Source organism: Vidua macroura, chromosome 8 (genome assembly GCF_024509145.1).
Source record: "Vidua macroura isolate BioBank_ID:100142 chromosome 8, ASM2450914v1, whole genome shotgun sequence".
NCBI classification, from domain to species: domain Eukaryota; kingdom Metazoa; phylum Chordata; class Aves; order Passeriformes; family Viduidae; genus Vidua; species Vidua macroura.
The window spans coordinates 9,264,253-9,286,061 of NC_071578.1; the positions used below are offsets into that span (position 1 = coordinate 9,264,253).

General features: G+C 36.1%; 1 protein-coding gene across 4 annotated transcripts in view; it reads right to left on the minus strand.

The window, feature by feature from the left end:
• VTI1A (vesicle transport through interaction with t-SNAREs 1A) overlaps positions 1–21,809 on the minus strand; it is a 258,051-nt gene that overhangs the window by 197,637 nt on the left and 38,605 nt on the right. For 2 of the 4 annotated variants that reach the window (XM_053984454.1, XM_053984456.1), the window contains exons 4-5: positions 9,557–9,634; positions 3,201–3,221 (exon numbers count right to left, since the gene is read on the minus strand). In XM_053984454.1, the coding sequence (XP_053840429.1) occupies positions 3,201–3,221; positions 9,557–9,634 (99 nt within the window). The remainder of the gene's footprint in view (positions 1–3,200; positions 3,222–9,556; positions 9,635–21,809) is intronic. The other 2 variants (XM_053984455.1, XM_053984457.1) reach the window with 1 other exon arrangement.

Genomic DNA, 21,809 nt, shown 5'->3' on the forward strand with positions numbered 1-21,809 from the left:
TCATGACAGCAACTGGAGTGGTGCATGTTCTTAGTACTCATGGTCAATCTAGATAATTAGTGTTAATTTTGCTTAATTATTTTTAAAAAGGCATCTTTTCACAACATCTGCTAGTTCCTCTTCATTGCCCATTAGAAGAAAAAAATAGTATGGTACCTTTCTCCAAACAGTACCCCTCCAAATGACATTAAACTAGTGTTTTACAAAGTATTTTAAACTTTGTAAAAACCCTCAGAAACCTAACACTCACACAGATGTCTCTCAAGAAAGAAAAGTAGAAGGGGAAGAAGGTGGGAGGTGTGCGGCATAAAAAGAAGGAATTTAGAGGGTAAGAATCCTAAAAGTTAGAGAGGAGATACTTAAAAAACCACCAAAGGCTGGGAGTGAGCACAAGGATGAACACTGATCACAGAACAGATGTACAGGGCTGTATACGGGAAGTGAAAACACCATCCCAATGTTAAGGGAGAGAGGGGGAGATAATCAGATTTCACATGACAAGGTGAGAGAGCTACCCAACAGAAAGAATTAGCTTTTCACTGTATGTTTTTCTATACCATTTAAGCCACATTTCAATAAAATAAATTACCATCCCAGTTCAGTCTTACTGCAAGAAATTAGAATACTAAAGCCCTGTGAACTCGGTGCTAACACTAACTCAGAGCCATTTCTTAACTTGATTTCAGAGCCTTTCCACCCAAGGCATTCTATAATGAAACCTAATTTTATTATAAAGGGTGGTGTTATTGACATTGTTTGGATTTGGAGGCACCCTGTCCTTTGGACATGAAATCAATGCCCTATAGCAGCAGCTGATGCTTTCAACTGCTTCCCACCCCTCCCCAAATTCCTTCTCCCACGGTATCCCCTGCACTCTGAGGAGGGTAGAGGGGTGATCCTGTCTGCCTCGCAGCTTCAGAAACAGCTTCTATCTGGAGTTATATGAGGAAGTTTTGCAAAGTGGCACACTATCACTAGAGATTTAGTCATTCCATGTGGGCTGGATTCAAACTGAGATCTCAGGAGCTCAAAAGACAGAGCGACACAGCCTCCATGGATGCCTGTGTACGGCAAGTGTGCGAGAATAGAGCCTTGTAATGAGAGGAAGCACAGGTTTTATTAATAAACAGTATGGCAAACCACAATTTCTTTTAAGATCACTTCATACCTCCTTAGGAGAACTATAATTGGGGATGCCTTGATGTTTCACTCCGTGACGAGTTAAGAATTACGCCTGAGTCACAGTACTAGCCTTCATTTAAACTTTAATGTGCATTTTGCATTGGGTATAAAAACACCATTGCATTTACAACCTATCCAACACAGAGTGGGTACTTACATGCAGAGAACAGATTGCCAACAATTGGGTTTTAAATTATTTTTCTCTCTACTAGCACAATTGTGTTCAAGACAAAGTAATAAATCCCCTTATTTAGTTTATTTTCTGCTGCTTTCACCATATGCAGAGTGAAGAAAAAGTAACTTATGAGGCTAGCAAAGAAAAGAAAAAAAAAAAAATTACCAAATTACCAGAAGCAATGTCCATTTTATTTAGGTGGCAAACACAGAGGATTTATAAAATCCAAAAGGTATAACTGAGTTCAGTATAGCTCCCAAGTTGCAGCCCTTTGCAATAACACCCTGAATTTTCTTACTTGTCTTCATAGCTATTTCAAAAAGAAAAGCAGATAAGCAGCAGCTTTGTTCTTTCTGTACAATTAAATTTTCAGAGCAAATTTAAAAATTAGGAATCTTTATAAAAGTATAAACTTATGTTTGCAAACAAAAATGATCCTACTGCACTCTTTGCAAAAGCACAGGAGCAGACATGCAGGTGCTGTTAAAGGGATGAGAAAATTAACCTTGTTCTGAAAAACCTCAGAAATCAGGCTATACAAACCCTTGCAACAATACTGTCATCTGTTTAAATACTGGGACTATTGGGGAGGGGAGCTCAGCAGTGGTGGGAAGGCTTTCATGTGGTTACATGTTTATTTTATTTAATTTTTTGTTAACTCTTTTACTCTGTAGCTTTTACAAATTAATATCAGCTCTATGAGAAGAGGGGGGAAATAAAGAATTCGGGGAACTAGTGAAGAATCTTTGTATCACAAATACCTACCTGCTTTTAAGAATTCTCTGTAATTGTCCTTAATCTGGTTACTTTACAATTCTTTGTCATCACCATTTCTAAAACTCACAAATCCCTTCCTGCAGAGTTCAGTATATATTACTGATACATTACTGGGCACACATGGTCCACAAAGAAGATACCAGACAAATAAGTGATGTTAAAATACTTGTGCTTCTAAACATATTTATTCAAATACTTCACTGGTCCAAGCTTTCCATATGAAATCCTCCAGAAATCTGACCTACAAGTAAACTTGACTTTAGTCAGCCATTCTTTTCACTGGCTACTAGGAAATAATAAAATAGCAGTTCAAATACCTGCTTTGCTACAACAGTAAGCAAAAGCAGAGATTAATTTCAGAAAATATACTGAAACATTAGAAGATCTGACCATTAAAATAGGCTTCTTTCTAAATATTTATGAGTGATTTTATAACTGGAAGAAAGGTGTTCTGGAATACTGATCTCTAGTGTTACACCTACAGATCTACAGCACTCACAAATAAATAATAAATATTGATATGTGTGTAGGTCTCTCTACCTCTACTGTATTTTCAGTGGATGTACAATATGCAGTATAATACATAAGCTATTTAAATGCCTCACACCAAACTCAAAACACTGTGAAATACCGTGTAATTCTAAAAATGTTTCAGCAGAGGTTTATACCAAAGCGATGCTTTCACTTTCAATATTAGTGTATAAATGTACTTTCCCTATCAAAGATTTTGTGATGCAAACATGATTATTACTGTACCTGATTTGATCATGGTATTCTTGGAGAGATCAAATAATAGAGTTTTTTTCCACCCTTCTTTTTCTAGTGCCTTTTAAAAAAATTCCACTATCAAAGAATGTTAATTTCTAAGGATTGATCTAGAGATTCCTATGTAAGTACACAATTATTAGGGAAAAAGAGGCACAACAGTGAATATTTTAAAGCAATGTAATCAATATTTTTGCTTTGTGTAGATTTCCCTGCAACAATGAACAAAAAGATCTACTTCAGATTTAGAAACTCAGCTTTAAAGGGAAAGCTAGACAACAAAAAGCAAGAAAGTACTCACCTCTTCACGTAATTTTATCAACTGCAACATGAACGCACAAAAAAGATAAAAAGGAAAGAAATGGCAGGAAAGAAAGATCAGTTGTGTGACAGGATACAGAATTAACATTGACAATTTATCTGTTTACATGTTTAGCATTTAAAAATCACAGACAAACACATTAAAAGAACCTAAACATAGACTACATGCAGAGTTTTTTGAACGAATAAAGATCACTTTCTCACACTGTCACATTAAACAAAGAGAATAGTGTGAAATTCTCTTTTAAACCACATCTAAGACACCATCATGAAATAAAGGGGAATGACTTCATAGAAGTCTATATTATAAAGAAAAAAACAAGTTTACTATTCCTCTCTTCGAAGATTGTACAGCTGAAGTGGTTTTGTATATACAAGTTTTCAGAATGTTTTCTGTATATTTTAGTTGTGACAACTGATTTCTTATTTTACTAGCAGATCTAACTTATTAATAGATGACTGCATCTTTATAGCATGTATTTCAATATTTCAATTTTTATATATCTGAGTCCTACTGTAACAGTATTATTTAATTGTATTGAACTTCATACTGAGGGTTTTTGCCAGGTAAAAAAAATGAAGCAGCTTAGTTAAATAGCTCAGAACTATGATTTATTGAATAGCATATTTAAAAATAGACAAAGGAATAGGGAACAACAGGAAACATATTTCCCTCAGAAAAGACCCATTCCAGATTCTTGATCCAGACCACTATACAGTGTGTGTATATATATATATACATATACACACAGAGTGTGTGTGTATACTTATATAGTATAAAAATTTATATTTATTTATTTATGCTTGTAAATCAACACAATCTAACACTAATATTGCTCTGGCAGCTTTGCAATAAAACTAAATAAAACCCCAGCCTGATTATCAAGCTATGTTGTAATATACTCGCCCCTTAGAGAGATAAATTATTTGTACTGGAACAAAATGTATAATTACTCACAACAAATATCTGCACAAGAATGGCCCTTTATAAAAAAATTACAGTTCTCTCACCGCTTCCAGTTCGAAATTACAACAGCTACACAATTATCTCAGTTTATGCTGATATTTCACTTACAGTTTCATAACATTAATTTTCAACATGTGTAAGCTGAGAATGTTGGCTACTAATAAAGTCTCACCAGCATGAAGGAAACAAAAGAACCTCCATTATTCTCTATTGTCTCATATGGCTTGTCTAAAACTGAAGGTTTGCCTCACCCCATTACCAGAAGGGACAGGAGCTCTAATGAGATATAATCAGGGGGGCTCCTACACCACCCCAACTTGAACTGGGCCAGCTCTTCTGCACCAAGCTAAAGGAATTTTGCTACAATTTGGTATAAAGAAAACTGCACTGCCGGCCAAACCAGTGCTTAAATTCAAGTGCTTGGCCTATCATAAATTGGTCTCTTTCTCCAGCTCTTCCCCCCCTTTTTCCCCCAAAAAGGCAAACATTAAGGCTCTTTAGAAAGAGACGATCTGGGAGTTGATCACATAGCTATCTTTTCTTTCTGAGGCCACCATTCTTCAGTTGACTATGATACTTAAAGGGCCAAAGTTTAAAACGACTCTCCCGCAATAGAGCCAGTCCAGGCATGCCACCCTGCTATAATCAATGAGAGTTTTAAAATGCTGCACATTTGCTTTTTCAATAGGTCCCAAACAAAAATGTTCTATCTTGTTTGTGCTGCATGGCTGAATTTAAGCTCCGCATGGGATTTGCAGTTAAGCTAAGTAATGGGAGAGGGCTGGGGTTTTTTTAACATTGGCTGAAAGATATTCATTCAAATTAACAAAAGATGTATTTTTCCCCCATTTAACAATGCTCTTGATGAAAATGTGTTACCTTCACATTTCTATTTTGAAACCTTATTTTTATTATGCTCACTCCTGAACTACAAACAGTGTTAAGCCGTGCACAGCCACCATTTTAGGTTATGATAATCAGCATATTTTTGAAACAAAGATTATGTTTTTCTTTTTTTTTTTTTTTTTGCAATACAGAATTCGATACAAGAGGTAATCTGTCCCTTTGTAGGCTAAAAAAAAAAAAAAAAAAATCTGGTTTACGCTGGTTTGAACCAGTGGAATCTCTTGTGGCTAAGCCTTCTGCTGTGACTAAAATCAAAACTGCACCACAGAGAGCGAGGGAGCGAATGGGATGTGTGTGAGTGTGTGTGTGTGTGTGTGTGTGTACGCAGGCGTGTGGCTGCGAGGCTCGTCACGTGACACAAAACTACCGAATTTTTTTTAAAAAGCTGATAACGCCACCGCCGTCTCTGTCCGCATATAGATAACGAATAAATGCTGAACTCTATTAAACGCCCTTTACACATTATCGTGGGTCGAACACACAATTTTCTGAACTTATGATGACAGTCTATTTATTTTGCTATAAACCCTCGGCATGTAACGAACAGATTTGTGTCTGGTAATGATCTGCTCTGCCAGGGCTATATGAAATGATACCGACCTTCTTTAGATCTTGGCGAATTAAATTGACCAACTTCACCCCCTGGTCCGTAGCTGAAGTTTGACACACTTTATGCACAGCAAGCCCAAATCTAATATTATCACAACTTTGTAGTCAGAAATTAAGTAGACACAAAATATTTGTTCACCATGAATCACGTATAGAATGTATGGGTATACGGATATGCAGTTTAACCCAATGTGATTTAAACTTAATGAACATTGCTGCAAAAGAGAAAGGAACACTGTTACACCTCAAAAAAGTTGATAATACTGAACCTTGCATAATTTCGGTTGAGAGAGATTTCTGATTTAACCCAACATATACTTCCTCAAAAACATATGGCTTGCTACATAAAACAGTTCTATTATTATTAAAGTGAATCTACAACTTCAGGCAGTGTATCACTGCACCAAAAAACTCAAAACTTTCAAGGGATTTGCTAAATGTTGGTGGCCAGGATGACAAAGAAGACTTGAAAGCAACAGCCTATTTAAGACCACTCTTGGAAAATAAATAACAACCCAATGCACACAGTAGTTTTTTGGGACTGGGTTTGTAAGGTGGGGTTTTTTTGATGCAAGAAGGGACATTTCTTGATTTTCAATCTATGAGCGCCTCATCTGACTACATTCACATGATTCAAATTAAGAAAAAGTTCACGTACGTTAAGCAATGACTTTACTGAATTCTAGGATCATTTAGAGCACTATATCACTACCTGTCTCATGAAAACAAGTTGCACTTATTTCAAAAGAAACTTTCAATAGCAGAATTATATAATTCTTACAGGAAATTTCAATATGCTCTATCTGGTAAAAACAGTTAAATCTTGGTATAATCATTAGAAGGGAATCGTATTCCAAGTTATTCTAAGTGTCATCTAGATACAATGGCTGCTACTTTTGGGAGACCATGTTGGGAAAATGGAGACAAAGACAAATCACCATTACCTATTCTTCAATAACAGATTTTGTACTTCAATCTTTCTTCCGGAGAGAACAACTGGAAACTTATACCTATCATCCTATTCATTACAGATGATAACTTAGCTGTGGTTTGCTGTAATTGTACCTTCGAAATGCAACTAAAAAAAGAGAAGGTGAATGAGGAAAAGATCCTGATAATTTAGTTTTCCAATAGTGATCTGTTTTATTTCTAGCTTTTTAATATGGTCATACTAGCCAGCAAGCATTAAGTTCCTTTTGTCTTCTCTCTCCACCAAAAACATCATGCAAATGTTTATCACAATGACAAAGACCAACAACTCATATCTCTTATCTGCCTCTGGGTAACAATCCCGACTACCAAGGTATTCAATATTTCTATTGGCAGATTTTACCAATTTTTGTGGTTTGGGACAGGAGCGATTCTGAGCTGGCAAGTTTTTTCAGCACCTCCTCTGTAAGAAAAGGAATCCTTCCTCTCCCCTTTCACAGCTGGTGACTGAATTGGGGAAAACAAACCCACCATTTTTCAATTAAACTAATTTAACCTAATCCAAACTGATTGAGAAGTAAAAATCCTACAGTATTAGTTAGGATCAGTCCATGTACCTATATTTATTTCCATCAGACAAAACAAAAGCCTCTTCAAATTTGAAACCTCTTCAAATATTTTACATGGCTTTAAGTTACACCTGAGCATCCTTTCATAATTTACTCCAAGTTTTCTATTGATATAATAATATCAATAGGAGTGAAAGCATATTAAACCTGGGGTTACTGAGTTAAAAACAACAATATCTCCTGTTCAGTGTCTGGTAAGTACCCAAACCTACACTTGCTTTTGAAAACTGCACATTCTAATAAGCTCACTATCAGCTGACGTTTTTGCACTAACTGCTTGCACCTGTATGTACATGTATATAAAGTACAGGTATAAATGAAGATATTTAATAAGAAAAAGAGAATGTGATATTTATTATTGAAACAACACAATAAATAATGTATTTTAAAAATCCTGGCATTCAAATATTTAAAAGAAATTAGGTGACTCCTTTATGGTACTATTTCATTACATTTTTCAAGAAAAGAATGAAGAACTTCAAAAGGTACAGAGGTAATAATTTCAAGTTGGGCTATAGAAAAGGATTTTGATTACCTAAAAACTATACAAGAGTCCTTCAGCAGACAAGTTTTTCTTCCATTTAAATAGTGGTCATTTGGAAGAAAAAGCCCAAAGTTGACAAATGGTTGAAGGGATCATTTAGCTCCTTGAGATGAGAACATGTCTCTTTCACCAAATTTGGAAAAAAGATCAGTCACAGCAAGTGCTCACATGAACCAGTTATTTAAACATTCTTTAAAAAGTGAAAATAAAATATTTTATCTCATCCCTACACATAAGATATTCTGTTATAAGTAAAGCTTCTTATCACAATTGCCCTTTTATGTCTGAATTCACACATTTTTTTTTCTTGAAATGTAGAAGTAGCAGCGCCTTAAGAGAAATGAGAACCTTAACAGTTGCACAGGACTTCATTTACAGTCATGACATACAGACTGTGAAACTCTTCTCCCAAAAATAATCTTCTACATAAATTCATTACTTAGGTATAAAATCCCCTCTTTATTTTACTGAAATTTTGGAATCTCCCGTTTCTATCACATATAAATGTGAAGACTAATGTCCTTTAAATTTGTCTTCACATAGCTACCAGAGCTGCTATTCTCCAGTCTTATGTCTTCAGATAATGTATCCTGTGTCTAATTTCATTCATATATGAATTAAAGTCTATTACAGAGTTTAAAACTTACTGAGCATGTTTAAAATACTCTATAAGATTGGGGTTATGGGGTCTGTGTTTTGAAAGTCCTTGTACAAGGTGAGTCTCCAAGTCTTTATTTTTTCTGTCCTTAGTGGAGCTAAGCCTATACTGACTGTGGAAGATACAAAAAAATTTCAGAACATTGTTCTGATCCATTTCCTTATTTAATAACACATTTATCAAGTAAATATTTAAACCCTTTTTTCTTCCATTAGCAAAATAATTTGGATTCTATCTAGCTAGAAGAGAAAATATGACCGGTAGGAAAACTTTTAGCTAACTTCTAACTCAAAAAATACAAGACTTGGATAACAAATTTTAGAAAGAAGAGAAATATTTTCCTTTCAGACAGAGTGTCAAACAAGTTTCATCCCAAAAAAGAAATATTAACAGGTGGGTCAAAGACTCCTGGAGAAAGCATTGCCTTCACAGTTTTCAGTAGTCTATCAGGATCCTCACTGTAGTATGCAGAACAACAATATGGGTACAAGATTTTAAAAAAGCCTTAGGATTATCAAGCTTTCATTCATTAAAAGAGGTGGATAGCACTCTGCATCCTAGTACAACATGCATTATGAAAGCATGCTCTTATTAGTACAACTTGTGTTTTTGGTACAAGGAGAGAAAATCTGGTTAAAGGAGGAATCACACAAGGAAGCTGAGTGGGATACTGCCTAATTCTGAGAGCGCACTTTCATTTGTTTTGCCTGCCAGTGTTGATTTAATTATACTGCATTATTATCAAAGCTGCATTATGTACTTTTTTATTCCTTTTACATGTGTTTGAGGTGAAGACCTTGGCTTTGTCGGCAAACAGCGTGTTTCAAGTTATTTCTTAAGTACTAAATAATAAAGAAAAGAGAAGAAAAGATTTTTTTTGAGATAGCAGACAGTGATCACAAGTTAAAGGGTTAAATGTAAGATCTCCAAGAAACATTTTGAAGTTGATTAAGACCCCAGCTTTGCATTAAACAGTATCACTTCCACATGAGTTGTTGCTAATGCTGTTAAGGAGCAGCTTGAGAAGCCCAGTGTGCCAGTGACCTCCTTCACCCTCCAGCCACCCACTAGGGCTTCTTGATTAGCATCCTACCTGGTTCTCTGAGGAATTCCCGTCATCCCCTAGGAGTTCATTCCGCACCTCATCACTGTAGGCGATTCGTGACCTTTTCTATAAAACAAAAAGAAAAAAGGGTTAGGAAGTAAAGCTCCGAAGCCATTGGTATCAAGGCTGATCATCTTAAACCTCGAGAGCCCCCTAATGGATACCTATTTGATTAAAAAAAAAAATCTGCAAGTGAAAGTTATTACAAAGTTCTTCAACAAATCTGCATGGCAAAACTATAGTATTTCTAAGAGAGTTACACCCTCAACATTGCAGCAATGAAAGCAGCTTCTGTGAAGCTTGAGATATGTAACATGTGAGGCAATATACACTAATAGCAGAAGCATTGAAAAAATGACAGTGCAGGAACCAAACACATTTTTCTGAAGAACACTTGCTGGCAGGTCAAAGAATGCAACAAAACAGCGATGGCAGCAATGCCTCTAGACTGGAAAGGAAGACTCAGCTTTTTCCTCCCCCCCCCAAAAAAAACCCCCAAAAAAACCCAAACAAACAAACAAACAAACAAAAAAAAACCACCAAAAACACCCAAACCTGAACAACACACATGTGACATATCTGATCCAATTTAAAGATGTAGAAAATTAGCAAGTATTTCTATGCTGCTAAGGCTGCTGGGAAAGGATCAGAAATTAAAGGGCAAAAGAAAGGAAAGAAAAACACCACACGGAAACACTGATTTTCAGCAGTTCATGGAAACACCACAAAACTGAGACAGTCATCCATGGGATCGTCATGACAGACAGGATATTAAGTAAATTCACAGCTTACAAGCACCAGATTTGCTCTTGAACTGATAATTATGTTGATTCTAAACTAGATCAAGTGCCAAGCACTGGAAAGCAAATGTGTGATGATTAGCAAGGTAGCACAGGAGTCAACGGAGCAATAGGGAAGTCCACAATGAGAACATCAGCCCAGCTTTCAATTTCTCTGTTAGCCAAATAACAAGCTATTACTCATTTACTATTCCCACACTTGTCATTAAAGGAGGGATTGAATTTTGAACATATTGCCTAATTTTTTTTCTTTTTGAGAGTAGTTATGGTAATTTTTACACCTCATCAGAGGAAGAAACCCAAGAGTAACAAGAACTAAGCTGTAGGGCCCTTTCTTTATTAATGGAGGCTTCCCTCACATCCTGCCATGATAGTGACTACCAGTTGGAACTCAGAAAAAAATTAATCCCTCTTCAAACCTTCCCTGCTTGGGCCATCATGCCAAAACTCGTGCTTGGGACTGAGGCACTGGAAAAAACTGCTAGAAATTATACTGAGCACAGGGAAATTCATCATCTTAGTAACAAGGAGTTTTGGAAGTGGGTCACCCTTTTTTCAAGGGACCTAGCAGCGAAGTAAGCCTTGTATGGGTCACCTCAGAGCAAAACATTTTAGCTCTTTATGCTGTGTAGCTCCCCTTTATTACCAACATGATCGCTCCACTGTTTACACATTTGTGATTCACTTGCCATCAGATCCTAAAGCTACAGATGTAAGTAGGAAGGACAAAGCCTTGGACCATGGACCCACAGCAAGAGGTGAATTGTGCCAAATCTTTTAGAGATCTCAGCTCTCAGAGTTTCATGCTAACCAAGCTAAAGTAGTCTACAGCATTAAAGGAAATGAGAACCTTTAAACAGGCTGTGGTATCAGAGCTGCCTGTTTAAATTATTCATTTCATCACTATGGGGGACTAAAACACTCCACAGTATGCAAGCATATCATATGGAGATAGGTTTTGTTTTTCTCTTTTCTCACCAAAAAGCCAACAAATTGGCATAGATTGCTCAATTACATTATTTTCCTATTTTCATTTGATACACATCAAACAAGGAAGGAAATTACAAATATATACCAATAAATATCTAATCATCTTTTCTGATTAAAATTCAATCTTATTTGAGGTCTAATAGTTCAACTGTACAGTTTCTCCCAATTTCACAAAATGACTCAGCCCCATTGATTCTGTTAGTGTTGAATGTATTTATCATTATTAGACTGAGATGAGGAGCATGATGCTTCATGAGCTTGTTCTCTAGTGAACAAGCTTCCTAATAATACGTAGGGACTGAAATGGTCCTTGATTACACATCATTTATTTGAAAGATATAACTGGACAATATTCTCATTCTTAAGAGCCTGCAAGGGAGAAAGGAAAAAGAATACACTTCATGGGAAAAAATAAATGTTAATAGCAATAAAATTTTTAGAGGCCCTTTATAATCCTTTATTATTATCGCCAGTGAACTTAATAAATATATTTGTATAATTGTTCTTTTATTGTAATAATCTGTCATGATCTGAAAATCAGAAATTTTATTACAAGAAATAATGCTTTGGCTACAATTAGGTAGAACTCTTTGCCATAATCAATAAATAATTTGATACTACTTTTGATCACAGTTTCACTACCAAATGAATCAATAATATAAAAGGAAAGGTCTTTGAAGTAAAGTGTTCATTTATTCTTTCAGGATTTGTCCAAAATATCAATATCTTGAAATACTATTCTTATTTTTAATAAAGCATTATTGGCGAACATTTTTAAATGTGGCTATCAAGTTCAAGACAAGTTCAGCTCGTCTGAATAATTACGGTTTTTTTTTTAGTTCATAACCATCAGCTGTTTATAAATATATACTTTAGCCAAATGCAAGAATGATAGTTTGAGCTGGAAATGTCACACACTCTGCTACATTTTGAAGGAACCCAATTCATAATGCATTTTATAAATAGTTAATGACTTCTATACATAAGCTAACCAGGCAAATCAAGAAATTGTCAACATTTTTAGTCTTAGTTGTCAGTTACCACTGTCTACTGGTACTTTATATGTATGTTTCTAGAAAAGACAGAAGCTTTACAGAGTTTGTAATCCAAGGCATTTCTGGGCAGCTCAATATAGGTTTAAGAGGTTTGTGTGCAGTTTTTTGTCTGCAAAGCTCTGTCACATATAAAAGTTTTCCTTGTATTTTACATTTTCTTGTATATACCTAGACAAAAAGTCTAAGCACACAAGTGGTTTTGCTCAGCGAATGTGTTTGCAGTTGAGCATAGCATGTGCCCAAGCACAGAGACACAAAAGGGTTAAGCTACTTTCTACAAGAACTTCAGCACTCAGAAAGTTTCAGGGGCTGTTTTAAATGTACTGCAGTACCCAGACCTTCTGACAAAGAAGAATTTCTGATTCCAGGCAGATCTCTCTTGGTTTATGAACAGGATTTTTGCATACTGATTGGGTGATTTCCTTAAAGCCCTGTTCAAACAGATACACTTGCTCAGTTCTGTCTGGCAATTTGGTTTTAAACAATCTGTCTACTTGACCCAAGCCTTAACATTTCCCAATAGAACTGAATGTGTTCATAGGCAAGCCCAGCTAAATTAGAATTGAAATGAATTAACTCAGCTTAAACTAATTAAGATCTGTGATCTGCAGTACCACCCCCCTGTATGATTCTACATGTGAAGCAGGGTACACGTAACCAGACTGTAAGAATTCTGCTGTACCTCTAATCTGAGCATACCAATGAAGTTCTTCTATTACTAAAGCATATGAGAAGTTAATTTCCATGGCCTACACATGGCAAAGCAATTGCTTAAATTGCCTCACCTGGGAATTTAATACAATGTTATCATCAGACCAGCCACACTGTAAATAGATTTATAATGCTTTCCATGTGCTAGGCTAGGTTGCATATGAATTAAGTAATGATCTGGTATTACAATACAATCAGCTAGTCCCCACACCTGGTAGACAGGATATTTTGCTAAATTACTACCTATACAGATACATCACAACATAAAAACAGAGAAGGTAATGGGAAGAGAAACAATCTACATGGTGTATGACCGAATTTTACACGGTAACCAAATAAGATGTAGATAGAAAGAGGTATCCAAAATAATCTATTTCCAACATCTGCACAACAGAACACATACTTATTCATTTCTATTCAATTTTGGCCTAATTTTCCGCATTCTATACTTTAATTACCATCCACATTCTGAAATGTTCCCATTAGTGAAGGCCAGAACTAGCCAGTGCCCCCTCACTCCAATGCACTTCCAGCAATCAGCCAAATAATTGATATAAAGTATTGCACATTTTCATACATGAACTAAAGAATAGCTTTCCCCCTCCTAAATGCTAAGCAGCCCCCAAATGTAGGTGCATCTCAGACAAAAGACACAACAGATCCTTTTATCCCAACCTTTCAATTTTTCAGGCTCAATGTTTTAAGAACAGATTAAACAGATTTTTCTGGAGGAATATGTGTAAACAACAAAAAGGTTTATTTATCCACAAACATCTGTTTTCATACTTTTCAAAATCTATTAGAATTCCCAAGTATATATAAATGTTTTTAAAAATCTCCAGGCACCTGTTTCACAGTTTGGCCCTGCTCTAAATGTAAATAAATACTTGAGTTTAACATAACCAGAAATAATTTGTGGGAATATATTAATTTCATTTTGTGTTCTTTGACAGTAGTCACTTCTGCCATTTGCTAAAAGCAAGGTGAAAAAAGTGACCTGATCCCCAAATGGACAGCTAAATACTGCAGAATATACTCTTTCATCTCTGCCTTTTGGAATAGGTATTTAAGTATTTTTTGCTGAGCACAAATGGAAAAGATACAGCTGAACAAATTTAGAGGAAAAGTGGCCCTATTTAAAAATCTTAAAGCTTCTATTGAAACAGAAACCCAAACTGATTTCTTCTTAAACAAGAGAAATTGGAATTTCTTTTCAATTTGAAAAATTGTATTCAAACTTCAGTTTTCAAAACTTATACTTAATTTTCATTTTCAAAACTATATTTCTCTGTAAAGGTGATCAAGAAACAACAGATTAGACACTTCAGACTGAAATTCCAAAGAGGTTTCCTGTTCCTAAGTAGCTGAGTTTTTAGCAATCGGGTGCATGAAGCAGGAAAACTGTGCTAATATACAACCTGATGCAATGCAGGACTTCCAAGCATTTCCTTAAGAAAACTGAGAAAAAAAACCAAATGAAAACATTCCTGTCCAAAAGTAAATAAAAACTATTCCACAAATTCACTGAAACTTCTGATTGAAAGAATCAATTTAACAGTACATGTCAGCTGGCAAAAGTCAATGTCTCAGCCACCCCCAGTGCTGCCTCCCCCCCTGCACACGCAGAGGAGAGGCTGCAGGCAACTCCGAAAGAGAAACAACTCAAACCCCGTGTTCTGCCACTCTGCCAAATGTCAGCAGCTTCCTGCAACAGCACAGAGAAATCAAACACCAAATGCTAATGTGAAATTAATGCAGAGATACTATCATCCATCTTAAATAGATGTCACAGGTCTATAAATCTTCTTTTCAATAATCCTCATCAAACACACTTTTAGTTTCATTATGGGGTGAGGGCAGGCAGGAAGGTCAAGCAAACCCCCATGAGGACACAACACATTTTGTTATGTTGATGGTAAAAAATGCAGCTTCTGCCCACAAAACTACTTCCACCTCAAACTCATGACCAGTGGATCATGTATGTCACCTAGAAGGCAGATGCTATATTGCACCTGCTGTGGGTAGGGAAGGAAACAGGCGATCTGAGAGAGAACAGAGATCCAATTTTTTGTGAATGTATAGAGTAACAGAGGATGATTCCTATTGTGAAAAAGACAGTTTTGTTTAGAAAAGCAGTTTTTATTTACCTGAACTCAAACTTCTAAACTTAATAACCCAGAAATGGAAGGATTTTCCAAGATTCAAAAGGTTGGAACTAACTGACCGCTGCCTCATTCTGTTTTTAGAGAATGCTCAAATATTCACTATGATCACTATGGAAATCTATGGAAACATCTAAAGAAACCTAATATAATGCAATACAACATTTATAAATCCAAGCATAGAAAATTTCAGGTGAGTACTACTTGGGCTTGAATAGTACTCTCCAAACATAAAAAGGAATAACTCCTCTTAGCCTGGCAATAAATAAATTTTATTTTTCTTTTTATGATTTCCACTCATCTTTGCTTGTTTGAATTACCACATACTAATTACAAACCTTGGTCCCTCCACATACAGTATTTTATTCTTTCATCAGAATTTAGTTTCTCCAAGGTGCCTTTAGTGCAAGGCTGTTCTGCACAGCAGTTTGCCAGCCTTTTTACTCATGTGCCGTAATCTCAAAATGTGCTAGGCATCAGCTACTGCAGGAAGGAAGACTGGGTATATCTGCAAATTTAACTGTAACATCTCTGTAGGCCAACAGTGATGCATGACCTCTGCACTGCTGACTTGCAGTTATTCCACTGTCCACTGTTACCCACAGCTCACAGTCTGCTCCTGTAATGTGCTTTTCAGTACTCTAATTTCAGTATTTCGTCCAACCCCCTTCTATGGATTCCTTCAAATGACCATTATTAAACTATCTTCTTTCATTACAAAGCCCATCTTTTCACATCTACTTAGCTGGCTGAGTTAACTAACTTCTCTATTCAGTCAGTGGAAATTCTTTTAAATTGTGCACGAGATCACACAAATTCATTGCTTCTCAGATCCACCTTCCTGAAAAGCTTGTTGCTTCCTTGTAACCACCCTGTGCATGTTCAAGGATCAGTCTGATAATTTAAATTGTTGAATTAAAAGTTGATTCTTGTGCCTTTTGGTTTGATACATATAGCACACATATATTGGCTACTTTGCTGACAAAGGTTTTGCAACTTGCAGACCCTTCTTTACTATGGCCATTTCTGTCATCAGTGCTGTAAAAAAAGGCAAGAGCAAGGCTGGAGAGGGGGGAACATCCTCACTTCCCAACTCAGACAACAGTTTGATAATAAAGATACCTCAGGTGAAAGACCCCACCTGATGCAGGTTCAAAGTAATTGAACACATTGACAATCAATTTGGGTGTAGGGGGACTAAGTGGGCTAAATTCGGCTCTTTGGAGCATAGGTTCACAATTGGTCTTGAAGTGAAAAAGGACACATCCAGACTGTGGCCTCTAAAAACCCCATCTGTATGCAAAGATCAGGAACAGCCAAAATCAAGCCAGTATTCCTGATAGATAAATTAATCCTTAATTCACGTTCAGGCTAACCTACAGAAATATTTAAGGATGTCAATATGATCACTTAAAAAATTCATTTACTATGTCAAATCTGAGAAGACTCTCACCCCTAAAACAGATTTTAAAAGTCATGTGAGGCATTGGAAGTCAGGCACTAATATCATACAGGCTGCTATTTTTCAACAGAAGTCTCTGTGAGATCTGAATAACTTCATTTTAAAGCAGAATTAGGCTACAAAAATAAGCTTATTTTGAGAATGGTTTAACTACAGCAGGCCTTTGAAATATAACATATACATGTAAGAATTACAAATTTCTCCGCAAAACTACCTTTTAGGGAAAATTGTTAAAGATAATGGTGGAACAGAGAACTCCCAGTGCCTTTTAAAAGCACATTACAAAGCTTATGTTTCTTTTATGAAATCTTTATTGGTCATCTCAACTCATCTCCTTGCTGTAATGACCTAAGTCATACATTTTGGTGGTTTCTTTTATTACTATGAGCTTGGTTTTGTGCCTTTATTTAAAAAGTCTATTTTACCACATAGCTTCACTTATTCAACTAATGCTATTTAGAGGACAAGGAGCAACCACACATCACAATCGTGTACTTCAGACTGTTTTGTGGTCCAAATACTTTATGCTGTGTGGTAAGTGTGTAATGAACATAAATGTTTTCTAAACCTTGGAGATAGAAGATAAACCTCAGTGTGTTGGACCAACAGACAGATGAGCTGAGAAAATAAAAATATGGAGCCATTTTCCTCCAAGGGAGGAAGTTTAATATGAACGCCAGCTTTTACAGAGTGCTCCCAAAGATAGCAAAGCAGGGAGGAAAAAAATCTTAAGGAGGCTCAAGATTTTCTAACTAATTAGTTCACACTCATTAGCTCATGGTGAAGGATGATAAACATCTCAGATAAACCAAAACATTAATTGTTCATTAAAATACCTTTGTTTCAGCCAGTATCTCCATCTGGAGCCCAAGTTCCCATTGCTAACAGTCATAGGACACCTGCTGGTACATTCCACCAGCTCTTTCCTTTCCCAGAAAAAAAAAAATCCAAGTTTCATTTCCTTCCTCTATTTGCTACTTAATTGCCTTTATCAGCCTGTACCTAACTGTAAATGAAAACCTGAACCAGTTGCCATTTTTGAACACTACCATCACCTTTTTCAGTTCTCCCACGCCCTGGATTTCTAACAGTAGGCAAAGCCCAGGAAAGATGGTATCTTTTAGGCTTTCCAATTAAAAGTACAATTTTGCTACAGAGCTCAGTTCTTTTCATAAATTATACATTTTGTCCACTGTGAACTCCAAGTGTAAAAGCCAAAATGAAACCATAAAGATAGATCTCATTTCGGACATCCAGAATGAGGGCAGGGAGAATGAGATGTTTCTAAGGCAGTTGAATTGTCCCACCTCCATTTGTGCTACTCTGATAGGACCTATTTTAAATCAAAGAAACTTAACCAAACCTTTCCAAAAATACTTTTTAGTCCATAAAAAATATTTTTGGACACTGTCCTTTTTTTACTGAACACACAGTCTCAGTAGCATCTTTCCAGTCATGTACCCATGTTTTTTAATTTCTGAAAATAGTACACAGAATAAGACATTTCCAGCTAACCCCTAAGAATATTAATCACAATGTGAAGAACCCTATTCCATGAGAGTAGCATATGATAATTTCTGACTTCACCATTAAATAAAAATAAAATAATGCTTGATGCAAAGAACAATTAAATAGACACATTGTGTAATTATGGCGGTTTGCATACAAATACACTCACAAGGTACTCATTCTGTGTACTTCACTGCAAACATTCTGAACTATAAGCACATTAGCTCAAATTATTGATTAATGAAAAGGAAAATGAAAAATACTTTGTGTATAACATAGCCCTATCAAAACTAATTTTTGGCTCTTGCTGTTCATGCTTCCTGAATTTATTATTTTTGTACTGACATGATTTAGCTGAGATTCCTTTCCTTCCTTCTAGAACATATGTAGTTGCAGACAGACATGTTGCCTTGCTTGAAAAAGATTAAAATTGTCTGAGTTTAGTAATTTTAGTAGTTAAGTGGCCACAATTTGGCTTTGAAGTTTGCAGCAGATTGATGGGGGAGTAAATCTGTACTTTCACTGCTCCCCACCAGGCACTACTGGGATAGCACCAGTTGTTTCATGCTGTGTTAAATCAATAGCTAATATGGTAAAATACTAGCCCAATGTTCAGACATGGCATTTTCTAGTTTTATCACAAGCTGATGATGAGCAGTTCTTGCTTTGCACTACCTGAGATAAAAGTCAGTTACTAATCCACTACCTCTAATTTATTGAAAAACCACTACCACTAATTTATCAACCTAAAGTCCTCCTCCTTTTTATAATGCCTCTCCATTTTTCAGTCTCCCCATCCAGTGACGATACTTATTAAAATATTTATTCCTAAGCAGATGAAAAAATATTATTATAATGCACGTAGCTATATGAAAAATAATCAAACCAACCCATTCCTTACTTTGTTTATTTCTTTAGAGCTCAAGTCTTAAGCCTAATAATACAGCGTAAGGGAAAGGCAGTCTACTTATAGAAAATATTGGTATTTACATATATTTGGTATTTAATGTGTCTCTCTGATAGACAAGCTTCATCTAACTTGTTGTTTTTTCCTGTTACCTGTGGCATAGTCAGGAATTGTGCCTCCAAGTGGACCAGCATACCACACGAAAAATAATGAGCAACACCAATAGCGGCAGCAGCTCATTTCACACTAAATACCGATGTCCAAACTCTAAAAATTCACTGAGTATTTCTGTTTTGTCCTTGTTACTATGTTGTCACCAACAATGCTTACACATTTCTATTGATCTTGTTTATAGCTGCCTAGATTGTTCACTGTCAAGACAATGCAGTGTGAACATTAAGGAAAGTCTCACTTGATGTACGACTGCATAAAGGCTGTTATCACAGTCAAAGCTTCAATTAGTCCAGAACTTGTACTGCCTCCTATAGTGGCCATTAATGGATAATAAGGGGAAATCTTAAGAAACAGAGCAAGGATGGAATTATTCTCATTTCAGTAAATGCTGCCTGTTTCTGTTGATCAGCAGTTCAGGGAGTTTGAGATACAGCTAAGAGCTTCACACTTAATAATAAACCTTGGTGCTTACTGCTTAAATAATACTTTTATTTAAATAGCAATTGAAGAACAGCATTCACGCACAAAAAGAAAGATGTTCAGATCTCAGTATTAGGACAAAGATTAAACTCAAAAGTTATCCTACTTTTCACTTGAAAAAACTGGAGTGAAATTCCAAACAAAGATGCTAACAATTAAAGTATCAAAAGCAATTAATTTGTATCACAGAGTGTTGCAACATCTCTTCCATGGAGCCCATGTTGGCAATAAGAATTTAATGCTGAGGATCTCATCTTTACATGAAGAACTCCAGAGTAAGAGAAAGATTACCTAATGAATTACTTGCCACTTTCAGCCCATACAAGTCAGTTGCTCTCCCAATCTCCTAACAAGCTATGGCAAATATTCAAATTATACATATTAGAAAAATATAAGTATACTCCACAGTCATATTATATTTCTGCTCAGCTCCTTTGAAATGCAAGAAAGGCCCAGTACCATTTGACCAAACATCTGTCCCTCCACCCCAGCAGCTGTTCTTGCATGGCACATTGTAGAAACTTCTGGTATAACAAAGCTGTTAGCATCAAACACAGATGATCTGATACAAAGCCAAACAAAGTTTGATAGCATATGGCAAACATAATAGTTTCAACTCATGAACCAGACATGCAAAACCAACGCAGAAAGAATATAAGGAACTAAAGGGAAAAAAAACCCATTGTGTAGCACATCTCCAGAGTATTCAAGGACAGACTCATTTATGCACTAATTTCAGGTTAAAATTTCAACTCAAAAGGAACTATCACAAAGCTAGAGAGTCATAACAACCATTCCACTAAAATCTCAGATGTTAGACCTAGCATCCTCTTCCCATCATTCAACAATTTTCCATCTTACACCTTTCACAGTTTGTATCATCTTACCTCCACTTATCACATGCTAGCTCCAGTGCCATCATACTTACCCTCTTCTAGCACAAAGTGTGAATGATCATATTTTCTTCCCTTTCCCACCACTCATTTTGCCATTTCCTACTGGCTCCCTCCCTCTGCTCAGATATTTGGGTCCTCTCCTAAATTCCCTCTTCCAAACCCCCCCAGCATCATACACTGCACAATGAGCAGGAGTGGTCACCTGGAAGTCTCATTTGTCCATTTCCACTGTCCACTGCTACTACGAGCAGCTCTATGGTTCTACAGGACAATGACAACCTTTATGACAGGATCATAACAGATTTCAAAGATTTCTGAAGTAGTGGCCTCACATAAAAAGTTTAGAACATTGTTGGGTGACAGCTTATACATTTTCGCTTACAACAAGATGTATATACCTGATAATTCAGGATCCTGCAGTAAATCACAAGACTGATACTTGAGCATTAACTCCAAAACATAAGTGATTCCACAGTTAAGCAGGAAAATGGGAAGCATAGTTGCACACAGCTGACTGATATTTTTATTTAAGGATGAAAAATTATTATTGCACTTTACCTCAAAAAATATTCTATCAGAAAGTATTTGTTAGGCCATTGGGATTCCTAGTTTGTGTTTCACATTTTGGATCTAAACACCTCATCGAAAAGAGGCTATTTCAGTTATTTATTACATCCTGCAAGAACCACTGCAGAGGATCAGTAGGAACCAGTATGTGTTTTACTAAACAGTTTTTTTCATAGATGGCCACTAAAACTGACACATTTGTTTGTATCACTCTGGGAAAAACAGTCAAGACCTTGTGGCTGGATTTACTCCTCCAGTGTATTATGGATCAACTTTGACTAAACAGATAAAACCACAAAAGGACAGAAATCGCCACAAAGCCACAAACCAGATACACGGAATAATTTATTTAACACTAGCTGCTAAAGGGGGGAAGCACTCTAAGACTCTCCCAATCACTCTAATTTCATATAGAGGCATCCCTGATGTCAGTGTCCTGTTTTTCTCAGGGGCTGGATAGTCCCCATGGTTATTAAGAAGAAACTACCAGTCCACTATCTCAAAGAGAAAGGTGCGCATACATATTTC